The sequence below is a fragment of the Typopeltis vanoorti genome, chromosome 6 (assembly GCF_054136105.1).
Source record: "Typopeltis vanoorti isolate ZY-2024b chromosome 6, IOZ_Tvanoo_1.0, whole genome shotgun sequence".
In the NCBI taxonomy this organism is placed as follows: Eukaryota; Metazoa; Arthropoda; class Arachnida; order Uropygi; family Thelyphonidae; genus Typopeltis; species Typopeltis vanoorti.
Window position 1 is genome coordinate 56,485,460 of NC_143554.1, and position 17,251 is coordinate 56,502,710.

Below are 17,251 nucleotides of genomic sequence, written 5' to 3' on the forward strand. Positions count from 1 at the left end.
TATACGAGGGGCCAATATATGATGAGTGGTAGCCTCACGGGCAGCACACTTTTAGACAGAACTAAAATAAATAAACTGCATTTTTTTCAAGGCAATAGTTATATGTATTGAATTACTGTATTTCTTAAATCATTTTAGTACTGAGAGAACAATATAAAATACTTGATTGATTTAAATCTAATTTAAATTGAATTGATTTAAATCTAATTTAATCTAATTTTAATTGATTTAAATTAATTTAAATATTAGTTGTTAAATTAAATTAAATTTAATTGCATATTTCTGGTTTGTTACATGTAACATAACTTAATGAGAACACTGTGGGCGTTCATGTGCAGCAACAAGTTAATCGAAATAGATTTTTGCTGATGATGACTATATTCGTAATAAATCCTGACAGCGGTCATCAGTGACGATTTAACCGCCCTCACAGTTGAGAAAGTGCATTCACATATGTATGTGCTTCCAAACATAGATGCAGTTCTCAAGCTGAAATCACTCAATGCAGGATATTTTCCCCTTGGTACCAGTTTCCAAAAGTCAATGCCTATCTCCACCCTTGACTGGAAAAAGGGGTCACTTTGAAGGTCACACAACTCCATTTGAGTAGTGTCATGCTGCTCTGAAATGTCGCATGTCATTGGGTTGTTAAATAATGTCAGTTATGGCCGCATGTCACTGAAGTCAGAAAATCACTTGCTGAATTGCTCCAAAAATTGGTCTAACATTGGCACAGATAACCTGAAGTCAATGTCATGGCTCTCCTCCATCAACTCCCTGCAGGAAGGGAAGTGTACCAAGTTTCCTCTGAGTAGGGTGAATTTAAAAATCTTCAGTCGACTTATGAACCCATCTAGGTGTCCAACTAAATCTGAGATTGTTTGGTTGCGTCCCTGTAACTTCACGTTGAGTTCAATTCGTGTGGTGTGTGATGTCTGTTAGAAAGGCGAGTAAGCTGTTAAAAGGGAGATCACATAGTTTTGTGATTAGTTCTTTGTTTGTCTTCTTGTGTTCCTCTAAAAGCTGTTTTATTTCCTTTCTCAAAGCAAAAAAACCATTTCAAACAGTTCCCTCTGTTTAACCAACATACTTCTGTGTACAACACTAAATCTCATATTCTGCCTCCATTTCTGTTAGAAAAGAAAGAAATTTGCGGTGTGTCAAGGCCCGATTTCCACCCTTAATTAGGTTCACACACTTCATTACAGTTTTCATAACATCCTCTATCTTCAGAATTTTACCACACAGAGCTTCCTGATGTATAATGCAGTGCAATACAGGGCAATTGATTCCAGCCTTCCTTAGTAAGCCAACTAAGCCTGTTTGAGTAGCATGCATTGATTTGGCACTATCTGTCACAATAGTGTGAGATTGTTGATGTCACCAGTACCATTTACAACCTTCATAACTACATCATAAATGTGTTGACCTTTGGCTGTGTTACGCAATGACTCTAATGCTAGTAGCTCTTCATTAATAACAAAGTCTTTGGAAACAGTTTGAATGAAAATTAGATGTTGAGCTGTATCTGTTATGTCAGTTGATTCATCCAGAGCCAATGAGAAGTAAGCTGAATCTGTAATAACACTTTTTAATTCATTTAATATGTGAGAACCTATTTCCTCACCTCTTTTTGTTACAGTTTGTTTTGATAGTGGGACTCTTTCAAACTTGCTAGTAATTTTATCTTCCCCAAATGCACGTGCCATTTTCACAGAACGGTGTTTTACAAATTCACCATCAGATAATGATTTTTTTTTGCTTTTGTTATCTCTGTGCTTTCAACAAACGATGCCAAATTACGTACAATTATAGTACGTACTTGTCCAACTTATTCTTGGTATTTAGCGGCATGGTGCTGTATGTAGTGCCGTTTGAGATTGTATTCCTTGTGCGCAGACAATACTTGCAAACACACAAGGCACTGTGGTTTGTTGTTGTTATTGTTTATAAACAGAAATTCATTTTCCCATTTCTCCTGAAATGACCTGTTTTCTTCACAGATCTTACGTTTATCGCTCATAGTATATAAGGCTGAAGCAACTCGCCAGGGGACACAAACTGCGACAATAACACTGTTAACTGTGAAGCCGAGTCTCTGAAGCTGATCACTGTAACCAGAGCAGAGCAAGTAACCTTCATTGATGCATTACTCTGGAGTGCATGGAAATCTACCACTCCCACTACTACAACTCGCACAGAGAAGCAGTAGATTTTATAAATTGAGTAATCTTTTTGAATCAATTTTCATTCCTTGTTGAGAATATAAATTGTTTCCGTCATCAGAAATAATGAATATAATTAGTATATCAATCAGAAAATCTGCAGTCGAAACTAATAGCTAAATTGATAATACATATAATTTAATATAGTTTTTATCCTGCCGTGGGCCGCACAAAATCACATTACAGGCCGCATGCGGCCCGCAGCCCTGCTGTTGGCCACCTATGATCTAGAGCAGGGGTCGGCAAACTTTTGAGACAGAAAAGCCAAACCTGTCCTTCACAACAATTTAAAAATTATTAGAGAGCCATAAGTATATTTTTACAAATAAGGAAAATTTAAAGTAATATTATAGTAAATTTATAGTAATATATAACAAGTTATAATATTAATTATATCTTTATTAAATGAAAAAATTACACAAAAAAAATTGCTCTCATTGGTTTTAATCAGTGTGAACAATGAGCTTGCATTTCCTTAGAAAGTTTCTGTATGTCCAATTTGTAACTAGTCGTTTTTAATTTAAGGCACGATTCCAAGTTGGAATCAGTAATTTGGCTCCTCAATTTACATTTAATGAAATTCATGTTAGAAAATGATTGCTCACATAAATATGTAAACCCGAAGATACTGAGAACACCAAATGCAAATTTTTTCAACTGATGATATAAGTCTCGAAGACTGTTCCAAGTATTGAAAATCATTGAGTCTGCCTTCTGTAGTTAATAGCAGTCTGCTTGCACTGTGAAATATAAATTGCGCTGTGAAATCAGACTGCATTTTTCTTTTTCCAGTTCAGTTATTTCACTACCAAGACGTACAAATTTGGAGCTCCATAAGTCTTTGCTTGTCAATTCCAGCAATTGTATTTCAAAATTAGCCATGTCAATATCAAATGGAGAAAAATTTAATTCCTTCACATTGGCATTAAGAGGATTTGTAATAAAAGTTAGTCGCTTTATTATTTCTGAATTCCTGAAGCCTTTGAAGAAAACGATTCTCTCATGTTTAAAACTGCTGTCTTGAAATAATCTTTGTTAATGAGGGCATTGTTTTCTCAGCGATATTGAGACAAATTTGGGAAATGAGCTAAAGTTCCCCTCTCTATATCTTCAGTGAACAGAATCAATTTCTTTTCAAATGAAATAACTTTCTCTAGCACTGTGAAAAAGCAGTATTTCCCTTGCCTTGTAATTTACGATTGAGCTGATTCAGTTGTGATGTAACGTCCACCATAAAGTATAATTTTTGCAACCATAGATCTTATTTTAATTCTGGATATTGAACATCCTTGTTGTCGATGGATAATTTGATCTCATTTATGCAAAATGCGAAATGCTTTAACATGTCATCGAACCCTGTTGTACTGGAAAAGATCTGAATACTCTCTCTCTCTCCATTTCACTTAGCTACTATTTAAATTGTCGATGGTTAAGTCCCCTTGCTATAATGGCGTTGGTAATCTTAACTACCAATTTCTTCTGTAAATTTTTGTGCACAAAGTGCTTCCTGGAGAGTATACAATGGAAAGTAATCACTTCATGATTAATTTTTCCTTTTAAAATTGAAACAAAACCCTTTTTTGCTCCCGTCATACTTTTTGCATTATTGGTTGCAATTGACGCAATTTTATTGATTGGGATATGATTTTTTTCCATCCATCGAAGGATGGCATTTGCTATGTCCTCTCCACGCGTTTGGCCCTTGAGTGGCAATAATCCCAGAAGTTCTTCTCTTGGACCCTCAGATGATATATACTGCACAAAAAGGGAAACTTGGGCTGTGTCCTTGATGTTGCAAGACTCATCTACCGCAATTGATGCTGAAGCTAATTTAACGTCTTACTTGTTGGTTGGTCACATTTGAGGACATAACTATCCTATCTGCTACTGTTTTGGCAGATAACGGTATGTTTTTAATTTTATTTAAAATCTCTGCTTTGTTTTTGAAATCCTGAAAAAGTTCTTCAGATGCATTTTATGTATTATGAAACAACATTTTATGTATTAACCATCTGTGAATGGTTTTCCTCTCTTAGCGATCCCCTGACTCAAGCTTGCAATATTAACATCATAGACTCTCTCCAATAATTAAATACAGAACTTGATTTTTCAACATTTTTCTGAAGTTCTTCAACTGCTCTCTTTCTCATGTCACCGACAGGATATTTTCTGGCAAATGTGGCATGTTTTGTTGTGAAGTGTCTCTCCAAATTTGACTTTTTGTTGTGCGCCAGTTTTTCTTGGCAAATAAGACAGGTTGGAAGACCATCTGAGTTCGAGATAAACGAGAAAGATTCAGTTTTAAAGTCACGATTCTCATCTGTTGTTTTTCTTAGTTTTTTCTTCGGAGCCATGTTGAAAAGCACTCTAAACAATATATTTTATTTAACATGTTATATAAATGCATTATATAAAAAGAACTAAATGATTATTTAAAATAATAAATGATGATAATTCGAAAATATAATAAAAATAAATCTCTCCAGTAACACGTTTTATTGTAGCAGTTGCACGTGAAATAAAACGTGCTGAGGTAAATCGCGACCATCAACGTATCTAAATATAATAAAATTAATATTATATATATATATATTTATTTAAAATAATTGCCTTTATAATAATTGCCAGGTTGCCTTTATCACCATAATACAGTTTCTGGATGCACCTAGCCAAAAGAGAATACTAAGTTGCAGAAACAGCAAAGCGACACAGACTCCGCTTTCACATTTCACCATTGCCAATGTTGACTTGCCCGGTAGAGGGTACCCGTGCACTCACTTTTTAGTCACTTTGTTGCTCTGCAAATGACCTCAGATGTCGAGGCACCCTAAAACCTAATCCTAATTAGTCACTCTGTTTGGCTGCCCTGCCTACCATGTGCTCAACCGTTCCCTCCACTCCCTGTGTATACCCCCCTCCACGCTCCCTTTCCCCTTCCTGACATCGCACATCTTAGTGACACGAACTTTTGCGAGACCTATAAAACAAATGAAATCACCATTATGTGAATAAAATCCTTTAAAAATTTTATAAATGAAACTATGATAGTTTTATTTTCAATTTTACTTCAGAGCCACATGTACATACCCAAAGAGTCGCATGTGGCTTGCGAGCCGCAGTTTGCAGACCCCTGATCCAGAGGATTACAGTGCAATGTGAGATGTGACATTGATTGATAGGAGAATAGAGGTTGAAGAAATGGAGGTGCTTAAAATATTGCAGGACCACAATATTAACACATCCATGGGATTAAATGGCATATTAGCCCATGCATTACCAAATGTTCAAATTATCAGCTGTTCTGACCACTGATGCAAGTCTGAGTGCTTGGAAGGTGCCAATTGAGTGGGAGGAGGAGGACCACTATGGACTGGTGATCGCACAATAAACATTGTCTCCCAGTCAAGTCAACCTTGGCTTCTTGTGGGGGTGGCCTGTTTCTACTAAAGGGGCTCTGGTGACATCAACTATGGTAGAGCAAATAACAACTTGTCCTAATTGGTAGATGGCTTTCATTACTTGGTAAAATACTACCTTGCTTATTGGGGAACTGAATGGTTATTGCCATGTTTGGTTCCCAGAGCAAGGGCTCTAATCTCCCCCCCCCCCCCCAAACCTTTGACATGCAGCGTAAGTTATAACTTTCAAGGGCATGCCAAACATACTGCAGCGATCCAGTATCTCCTCTACTTTTAGGGTAAAGCAGTTCTGCAGGCTGGCTGCCAGTTAGTGTATGGGACCAAACCAGATGGTAATGCATTTTTTAGGAGGCTTCCCAATCAAATGGCAGATAAATCGCTGTCAACTACACTGCCCAGTTTTGCCTGGAGGGAGTCCATGTAATGGAAGGGGGGGGGGGTACAATGGTGATCCCACGTTGTGGTTGGGAACTGAATACCCTCTGTATGGGCAAACGTTCAAGCATCAATTTTCTCAAATTGCATGTTTCCCTTCCCTTTCTCTCTTCAATTTTTGTAACTTTAAACATGAAACTAAGTCTAAATAGGTATAGAGCCTCTGCTGTTCAACAAAAAAATAAACTTCCCCCTAAAATCCCCCCCAAAATTAAAAATTACACACAAAAAAAAATATCCTTTATATTCACTTTACAAACATCTATTTCATCAACAGTAACTTAAATGATGTGCATCATTATCTTCAATCATCCAAACTTGGTGTTCTGTTTCCTGACTGAAACCCCAAATTTCTACTAAATCAGCCACATCTCATCTTAACTGCCCAAATTTCTGTATAAACTCCTGCCATAAGGGAGGTACTTATGCATATGTGTATTATTCTGATATTCCTTGCCAAAAGATGTTTAACCTAGAATCTCACCTTCTTGACCTCTTATGGCTTAAAATTTCTTTACCACCTTTAGTTTCATTCATCTGCTGCCTCTACCATTCTCCCAATTCTGAAAATCATTCTGACCTTTTATGACTTCCTCTCTTTAAAGCTCAATTTCATATTATACAGTCAAAATTTCCAAGTCATGAAGTTCATTCTTCTTGATGATTTCAATGTGCATAATTCTAATTGGCTCCCTTTTTCAAATTTCACTGACCGAGCTGGAAGAGAGGAAGAGATTTTTGATATAAGCGATGATTTAAAACAGATCATTCAGCTCCCTACCTGAATTCCTGATAATACTCTTCGCTCATCCAACACTCTAAATCTTTTCTTAACTAGTTCTCCTTCCAGGTACTCTGTTCAATTGACTACTCCGCTTGGCAATTCAGACCACAATTTTATCCAAGTTTCAACTCTGGTGGAAAGTTGGATAAGACTGCGGTCTGAATTGTGACCGCAGTCTTATCCAACTTATCCCGCTTACAACAATGCCAAGCGGGAAGACTCGCATGACTTTTACTCTCTTTTCCATGGTTAGACTACTGTTTTCATTCTTCAGATCCTGTTGTAATCTTGATACAGAAATAATCCATATTGGAATGGAAAGCTTCATTCCACACTCTGTTCAAATTCCCTAGCCTACATCTAAACTGTGGTTCTCCAAAGAGTATGCTAGGACTTTCCAAGAAAAGCTGTTTGCTTTTCTTGGAACCAGCTTCATTCACAACCTACACAGTTGGCCACAATACTTGCAAAATCACCATTAAAAGGTCAACATTTAAATTCAACAAGGATAAATGTAGAAAACTTGCTGTTTGTGCCACTGGCAGTTGTGTCATCTAGTCTCTAGCCAAAGCCATCGATTGCAACTTTTGTCCATGTGTGCTTCCTCCTCTATCTCACAATAATGGTAACATTATAACATCGCCTAAAGACAATGCCGATGCCTTGGCTTCATTCTTCTTTTCTGACTCTTACATATAGTAGAATTATGAAAAGGAACAAGGATAAGGGAAGTGGCAAAAGGAGGTCTTGAGTAAGAGGAAAAGAACTATCTTGGATTGAGAGTGATAGTAGCATGGAACATTGCTTGAGAGGGTGATGAGATTGCAGACTGAATGAGTTTTAAGGAGGTCATGTAATGGACTTTGTTGTCTAAGGCAGCCCTCCATGACAAGTCACAAGACTCGTCATGGAGATCCATAATAATAATAATAATAAATCTGATCTTAATATCCTTTGACTTGATCTCAACTTGTTCTTTTCAGTTTCTCTTCTGCAGTTTTTCTTAGCCTCTTCTCGAATCTTGCCTGGAACACTCAGCAACAAAATTCTTTTGTAATTCTCAATTACAAATCAATGACTTTGCCAATGTCATCGATTTTGCTAACAGAAAAGCAAGAAAAATAATATTTTAGAATGTTGAAATTAAAGTTTTACTTCAAAAATAAACATAGTGTTTTAATTTATTTCCCTATACGTCGTTTTAGCTTCTTGTAGTATTTTTGGTGTGTAGTGAAAGGGGCGGCAAAAAGCTCTAGCTACACCACTGGTGCTATGAGAGCTTTTCTCAAGTCATCTAGAATTTGACCTTTTGACCATCTGATTTATGCAGTGCAGTTCTATAAAGTTTTGAGCATTTCTGACTGAATATCATCTACTGAAACACATTTCAGTTTTTTTTTCCTGACTTGTTTATCTTTGAAAGTAATAAATCTGAACATCTATGATATCTTTCTCTTTAGTTTTCATGTCACCTTACTATTTCTGATTCCTTTTACAGTACTCTATCTTCCATTTTTTTACAATCATTTTCTATAGCTTTCAGAACATTTTGCCACATTTCTGATATTTATCTTCTATATTCTCACTAGTTTTTCCATGACTTTTGTTCATCTACTTTTACAGACTACTTCACTTTCTTACCCCCCCCCCCCCCCCCCCAGTGTATTTTTTCATAGCATATACTGACTTCTGTATTACAAATTTTTGATACCTTTTCTTCTTTTCAGTGATTGCTATTTTAGCTTTGTCCGCCATGGAATTCTTATTTTTCTATCCTTGCAGAATGCTTCACCATGCCTTTCTGACTGAGGTTTCATAATTGTTTTCAAACTCAAAATTTTTTCCTTCAATAATATTTGTATTATTTCTCTCTACAGTTTAACTCTGAAAGTGGTTCCATTTTCTGATTATTTTTTAAAAAAATTTCGTATGTATTTCTATTTCCACTATGATATGATCATTTCATTATTAATATTTAATTAAATGTAATTTAATAGCAGCCCCTAGGGCTTCTTTTTAAGAAGAGGATAACATAAAGCTAGTTAACTAGAAACCTTCAGTGGTCTCTAAGGAATGCAAGTAGTAAATGGAGCTTTCACCATGGCCAGAAATTTCAGTGGTGTTCTCTGTAGTTGATATTTGCTTGCTTACTGGATGAATCACAATAGGCAGGTGATCTGGTACTTGGCTCATCAAATTATATTCTGTTGATAAACTCTGTATGCATTAGGAAGGTAAAACTTATTTAGACATCATCCTTACTGTGATACTGCCCTGCTAGAAAAAAAAAAAATAATAATAACATGAAGAAACTGAGTGTTTGAAGCATCAGAAGAAAGAAGGTGAAACAAGACGAGTAATTAGGCATAGTGTGGAGATAACTGTGTGATCAGTACAAAAAGAACATTGGTTGAGATTTTCTCATTGATACTTGTAGAAGAAGATTCATTGTACCTCCAGTATTATTGGAGGATTGGTGGTGTTAACATACTTCTTTCTGACTTTCCAGATGTAGAACTTTAATTCATTAATGGTAAAAATAAGGATTCTTTGGCTGTTGTTAACTTCGGGGAGGGGGAGCTGAAGATGGACTATTTGTTCCTGTTAAAGGATGAAAATGCAAAGTACATTGCTCATTCTCCTCCACATCCTCAAAGAAGCTGGACTTCATAAAAAGCATGTTGAACTGAGTCAGTGTCTTGGCAGAGATCACAGAAGGTCTGGATGTTGATGTTTATTTCAAAGTTGCCATATGCTCCATCTCAGGTCCTTTCTTGATGGGAAAACCTCCATACTTGATTACATTACCAAGTGGGATGTTGTCATTAGTTCCTTCCTAAGTCTGCACTGGGATATCAGTAAAGAATGTTAAATAAAAGTTTGTACTAGGTTTTGTTGCCTCAGATGTTAGTGATGTTGGTATCTAAAGAGCAGAATTGTTCTAAAAGCTGGTTGTACTGATCGATTCTGTTTTGGTTTGACATGGGGAAGGTTTGAAGCCTAGGAAGTGCTGCACAATATGGTAGGTTTGCATTATCTTGTTTAGATGCTAGGCAGTATTGTTGCAATAGTGTGTGCTAAGAATTGCAAGGCCAAAGCCTCCAAGCTTCTTCAGAAGTTAGATCGTGATATCAACTCTTAACGTAAATTGTCTAGTATGTCGAATAGAAAAGGATGCCGGACACTGCTAAATGCCTATTTTGAGTCTGTAGAAAGCATTGCCATTTGGATGTTTTTTGAATTACCAGGTATTGCAGATCTCTAATGAGAAACATATTGAATTCTATTCCACATCTTGGAATGCCATACACTTGTATGCTCTGGATGACATATCTCATCCCTGGCTTGAGTCTGTGGTTAAAAACACTGGTGAGGATCTTGTATTTGAGGTAGTAGAGGCTCATTAATTTCTACTTCCTTGACTTGCATTTCTTCTACAGTGAGATGGGGCTTGCTGGCAATTATAGGAGAGTCATCTCCTCAGGCTATTCAACAAATGGTGCATGCTGTCAGCTGGATTATAGGGCAATAGTTCCCAAGAGGTAGTTGACGTAGAAGTGGATGGCGGTGGGGTGAACTACTGAGGTGGTCATAGTGGAGCTACTTTCTTCATCTTTCTTGAGGATGGTTTGTGCAAATTTTTCTCCATTTGTCTCTGGTTTTAATGTTCACTGTTGGTGGCAGTAGGTTGCATCTTTATTGGGTGCACTGGAGTCCCTGCATGTTCAGAAAAAGGTACACAACTAACAGGTGGTGATTTTAAATTGTATATATTTGGTCTGTTGTATTACAATAAATAACTTTTATTATTAAAAAGACCAGAAGATAAATGATAAAATATACAAAGAGCCAAAAAGTTTCACTAGCCACTGTCTAGCATTTTCAAGGCTGAACTGGTGTGAAAACAAATGCATTGAGTTACATTTCAAAAAACATACACTTTAGTAACTGTTAGGCCGTTACATTTGATCATTCTGTTTGAAGGCGTGCATGTGTTCGAAAGCTTCAGTTAGATACCGGTACATGACTACGTGTTTTGTAGTTGTTTGCATATTGTAATTCTGTTGAACTGAGAGAGATGATGAGATTTTTCCATATGTCTTTAAGAACAATGCCCTGATTTCTATTTAAATTATTGCCTGTGCGTAATACCACAGCTGCTTCTTTTAAAGTTCTGTATCTGTAGTCATTCTCGATGTAAGGCATAGAACTGTTTTTCCAATCTATAACATGATTTGATGTTGAGAAATGATGTGCTAAACCAGATGTGATGATTCTATTATGATTGACATCCCCCACATGTTCCTTCTGTCTTATTTCAAAACTTCTAGAAGTCTGACCAACGTAAGAAAGGCCACACGTGCATAAAATTTCATATACTCCAGGACATTTGAAGAAAGGTACCTCATCTTTAGGTGATCCTAAGATTTGTCTGATCATGATAGTTGGTTTAAAAACCACTCTGATGTTATGAGCTTTTAACATTCTTGCCAATTTTGTGGAAACTGAATTAATATATGGAATGACAGCTGTGTACACATATTGGGGTACTCTAACACGTTGTTGGCGGTTGTCTTTAAATAGCCATTTGTTTAAAATGTTAGAAGGGTATCCATTAAGAGATAGAGTGTTAGATATTAGTGACAGTTCTCTCTGTACCTCTGTTTCTTTTGAAATCGACCTTAAGGCTCTATTACGGAGCATGTGAATGATGCTGTGTTTTTGTGATCTATGATGCTTGGACAAATAATGTAGATATCTACCAGTATCTGTGGGTTTCCTGTAAATGGACAGTTGGAAATTGTTATCTTCTTCTTTCTTCACTAGGATGTCAAGAAAAGGAAGTTCTTTGTTCTTCTCTAGTTCTATAGTGAATTTGATCTTATTGTGTAGTGAGTTGATTTTGTTCAGAAATACGAGAAGGTTTTCCATGGTGTCTTTCCAGATGATGAACACGTCATCAACATATCTCCACCAAATTGATGGTTTTGGTACAGTGGTGGAAAGAATATCCTTTTTAAGTTTTTCCATAAAAAGGTCTGCGCATGGTGGTGACAGAGGGCTACCCATGGCTAGTCCTTCCAATTGTTTGTATACAGTGTTGTTGAATTTGAAGAAATTTGAATTCAGGCAATGATGAAAACAGCTGTGTGATGTCTTGAGGGAAAAGATCTTGCAGAAAGTTAACTACCTCTACGATCGGTACATTAGTGAATAAGGACACTACATTAGGTGGTGATTTTATTCTCTTGTGCTATTGCACTTTTGGCAGTTGGTTGGACATGGCTGGAAATGTGCATGATGCTAGCACAGTTGAAATACTTGGCTTGTGGGCAGTTATTGTCCAAATATTCAGTCAAGCCACAATGCAAAGACTGTCTCTGGGCTTTAGGATAGTTCACCATCACCCTAGATGTTCTAGTGGTGACCTAGAATGGGTACTGATGTTCTCATGTCCATTGTGAAGGAGACTTCTGTGGGATATCAGAATTGGTCTTTCTTGGAGACTATTCTTCACGTCTCACCTTTCTCCACTTTGAAAATGCATGCCTTAGAATGTCATCTCTGGCCTATATACTGTATGGGAACCTCTATTTTAGTAGTTCTCACTAGGCTCCCTCCCATATTGGGTGCTATGTGCTTACCCTGGAAGGGGAAACCCTATAAAAATTTCTCTCTCTCTCAGATCTGTGTCTTTAACTATGACAAGGTACCACCTATATATATATATATATATATATATATATATATATATATATATATCATGTCAGGAATAGATCATGTCAGTTCCCTTATGGTCTCCTTGAGTATCTTTATTATGGCTCTGGGCTCATACACTCTGGTACCTCAGTTCCAAGTATCCTCATACTGATGGGAGGGATCCGATTTTCTTTTTTTTTAATTTTATATTTAACTTTCATGCGTAGGATACTACACATGAAAGTTAAACATACTTTCATGTATTTCATGTATACTTTCATAAAGTTAAATACCACACAGAACCTATAGCAAACAGATGCCATATGAGGACTGGGTCAGGAATAAAGTAATCTGCTGGTATTCTTGAACTGTTGAGGATTATAGTCCTTTAGAAATGCTTCATGAGGACGACTGTTCCACAGAACTGAGGTGGAAGGGATGAAAGATGACTGGGAGTAGCAGGTAAGATGAGTATGCAGTTTAACTGTAAAAGGATGTTGAGCAGTAGTATAAGTTATTTTGGATCTAGCAAAAATGGGAGGCATAATGGATGCTGCTTCTACTGAACAATGTCCATGGACATATTTGTAGAAGAGATACAATGCAGAAACTGATCTTCTTTGGGAAAGTGGCTGAAAAGAAGTGTCATTTATAAACTGGACTATCCTTTTCTGAACAGTATCAAGAATTTTTATGGAGGTCTTAGGTGCACCATTCCAGGCATTGAGAGCAGCACTCCAGTGTTGGTTCTATTTGGAATTTATACAGTGTAAGTAAATGTTTAATAGAGAAGTAGCGTCCTGACCAGGAAAGGATTTTTTGGATTCTGTTGATGCTATACAACAATATGATTGTGCCAGGAAAAGTTTGGAATAAGAGTCAGGCTGAGAAGAGAGATTTGCTGTTGACTGTTCAGCTGAGCATTATCAGAAGTAAGTGGTGAAGATCTGAGGTCTTTTTTTTATGGGAAAACAAGCAAAACTGCTTTGAAAGCATTTGAAGTTACCAGGTTGCTTTCATCCTACTCAAGAATACTGTGGAGATCAGTTCAGGGCACTTATTATAGATGATTTTGAAATTTGAGAAAGTTGAGCAATGCAAGGCTTGTCATATGAGTAGCATGAGTTGAGGGTGTGCTGTCATAGGCTATATGAATAGGATTTGCAGTCAGTGAGAGCAGGTTATTGATATAAATCAGAAAGAGAATGGATGAAATGACAGAGCCCTTAGAGACATTGGCATTAACCATTAGGTTTCGAAACCTGAGATTTGAATTTAACTATGATAGAAAGCGAGAAACATTGTTTTCTTTGAGATCACATTGTCATTCTAGAATGGCCATATAGTTGTCCTCTGTGTTTAATCTGAAGAGTTAGGCATGGCATATAGGAAATTTCTAAATTAATTTTTTATTAATTGATATTCTACCAAAAAATATGAACATCTGATCTCTAGAGAGAGAAAGAGAATTATTAAATATACATATGCTGGAGCTTTATTTTTTAAATACACTAAATGCTGATTTTGAAGTCATTGCATTATTACAGGTATCAATCTGAAAATATTCTAACCAACCAATAAACAAAAATAAAATTATATATAAATATAGTTAATTTACTTTCCATGATTGACTTTTAACATAAAATGGTTGGATATAGACAAAAGTGGATGGTTAATAGCTTCAGCATGGAGATTGAAACATTTTAAGATTGTTTATTATTGTAATAATACTGTATACAAAAATAGCAGAGTAGCTAATTTCAGAAAAATCTATTTCTTATTATTATTCTCTAGACAGTTGTTGAATCTGAAAGTCTGGTACAACGCTGTACACCATTCAGCCTCTAAAAAGCAGATTCAGCTGTCTTATTGTGTTATGATGATTTTCATGATTTTCAGGCAAATCATTTTGCTTAACACTATAAATTCTTCCACCTTATTCTTGATATTCCTGCATTTATGAACATAGCAACTCATTTTCAGGTCTCTAACTAGCCTGGCTTATGTTATCTTTCAGCTATAACTTCTCCTTTCCAGAGTTGAACTTGTCTCTTCATCAGTCCCATCTTTTCATTGACCTCTCACTACCTACTACCACAACTAATTTGCCTGATCATTTACATCTCGTTTCCAAAGTCATAATTGCTCTACTTATCCTTTCTCTTAGAATACGTTCTATGCTCCTCTGATTCCCTATTCCTGTAATGATGGAATCTCCATTATTCTAATACCAATCTAAAATTATTTATAATTTTTTCTCTTTGCTATCTTATACATGATCCTTATGCATACATCTATCACCCATTGGTGTAATCATATGTATCATTTCATCGCGACTATGCTTTACCTACTTGCTTCCAATTAACCGAACATCATAATTCATTCATTGTTATCACGCTCACTTCAGTCCTATGTAAGAAGAAGAATCTTAGTTATAGATAGTTAACCGATTACAAGTGGTAAAATTCTGCAGAATAGCACTGCAGCATAACCTATACTGACAAACATCAGAGGTTTGTTGGTATAAGTTACTTCTGAAAATAACTCTTGAAATGCCCTATAGCAAAAAGTTAATAGGTATTTAAAAGTTAAAAATTTCTCTTACCTCTTGGTGAGACAAATTATTAGTTATCTATCTGATTAATGTTAATATGCAATTGATTTCTAGTTTTTAAAAAGATTTGTAGTTAAAATTGAAACCTCTAAACAGTTTTTGTGAAAACCTACTAATTTTCTCATTGCATAAAAGGGTAAGTGTGATGTTTCTCTTTTGATGTAGGAAATACAAGATGATGACGATGATGATAGCAGTAGTTTTTCTGATGATTCTTATGAAGAAGTGAGAATTGTTTAATTTTAAAAATATTTGAATATATAAAATTTTAAGCCTTTTTTTATTTTATTTATTTTCTTTTATTAATTTTGGTTCAGTAGATGTAAATGGGCTCTGTTGTCAGATAAAAATATTCCCACATTAATGACTATAAAATAAGAAATTGGATTTTTCAATTATGCTTTGTTGGATTGTGATAGAGTGGAATTTTATGAACTCTTATCTTATCACAATCTAACATGCATTTCCAAACAAAAAAGGGAGATAAATACAGTAAATTGCCTCTAAGTATAAAATAAATTCTATGTATATATATATCAAGCATGTTCTGTTATGAAAGGTTAAATAAGTATGTATTTTGTGCCATTCTCGAATGAGGGTAAATTAATATTGAAAGTGTAAAACATTAGCAGAGCATTATAAAATAACATGTATAAAAGAATTATAGAATGTAAGCACAAATTCAACAGTTGGGGGGAGAGTCAAGTCCAAAGGTCACGGAACCGTAACGTGAGGGAGCGGCTCGCCCCGAGCAAAAAACGTGACGTCAGTGTACGTGCGATAGCAGGGGAGAGGATCGACACTGTGACGTAATAGCACGTGAGAGTTGGTTGGACATTGAAAAGGGCGAGAAACGCCGAGAAGAAAAGAGGGAAATATAAGGGTCATGCAACCCTGAAACAAGGCTTTTTGTTCCTGGATCTCCTGGTGTTAGTCTCTCGCGGTGGCGAAGGGTGGCAGTGCCTCCGTGCTGGAGGATCCCAATTAAGGCAGTTGCAGGTCTCGGCAGCAATATTCTTGGAAAAGGCAAGTCCGGCTGTCCACAGAAGGTCAGTTTCCTGTAAACCAAAGATGCAATAAAGAACCAAGAGGGGAAGATAGTGCCATGTTGATATGTTATGAAAGGGGAACATTAATGGTATAGGATAAGATTGTATTGCTATCACTTTAGAAAGCTGTTGAATTTAATCTTACTGTCTGTCGATGTGTTAAAGCTCGCTTTCATATTGAATGAAGTTACGGATATGTTAAAGTAAAGAATTGATAAATTATAAAGCGATTGTGAAAGATATGAATGTTATCTTGTGTAGTCTGACAGAACTACGGAGTTTTAGAATGACTGTGATAATATTACATGACTAATGCATTAGAGAGTGTTACTACAATTCTTATTTTAGAAGGCTACTGCATAATATGTTATAAGTATGTTAGTAGTAATTGAATATTTTATACTTTGTCTGGAACTCCCTTAAGATGGGAATTAAACTAATGCTATTAAGTGTACCAACTTTTGAGATATAATAAACCTTGCTTTTGATTCTAACAAAGACTTTCTGTGATTTTCTGGAATCCGATGCACCTCTTATAAAATATTACGAACCTATGCGGGATATTAGAAAAGGATAAATTTGGCCACGTCTGCAGAGTTGATGGGGATCATTAAGTACTGTCCTGAGATTACCTCTTGGTTGTTAATATTAATAATCTAATAGCGCTAAGTGGCGCAGCGAAACAAATAAATTTCTTGGCGTTTTACGAGAGGTAAATCTCAGACACTCTGATACTCTTGTACTACCTCAATCTCGAGGAAATTCCATTGTCCCTCAGTGGTACCATGTGATACCCGATTGAGTATATAACAGAGATATAGCACAAAGGTTGAAAATAGATGTAATAAGAAAAGGGCGACGCAACATGCTTAGCAGTTTTTTTTTTTTTAAAAAAAGCTTTATTAAAATCTGATACTCTTATAAAATAAAGTTTTTTGCTGAACTTAGAAATATGATTAATTAGGATAGGACTAGCAGTTTAATATTTATTGTATTATAACTTATTATTATATATTTTTATTTAT

At 35.9% G+C, this 17,251-nt stretch overlaps 1 protein-coding gene across 1 annotated transcript in view; it reads left to right on the plus strand.

The window, feature by feature from the left end:
* lt (vacuolar protein sorting-associated protein light) overlaps nucleotides 1–17,251 on the plus strand; it is a 356,245-nt gene that overhangs the window by 6,236 nt on the left and 332,758 nt on the right. Inside the window, exon 2 of the mRNA XM_090394164.1 lies at nucleotides 15,343–15,402. Within this exon, the coding sequence (XP_090250290.1) occupies nucleotides 15,343–15,402 (60 nt within the window). The remainder of the gene's footprint in view (nucleotides 1–15,342; nucleotides 15,403–17,251) is intronic.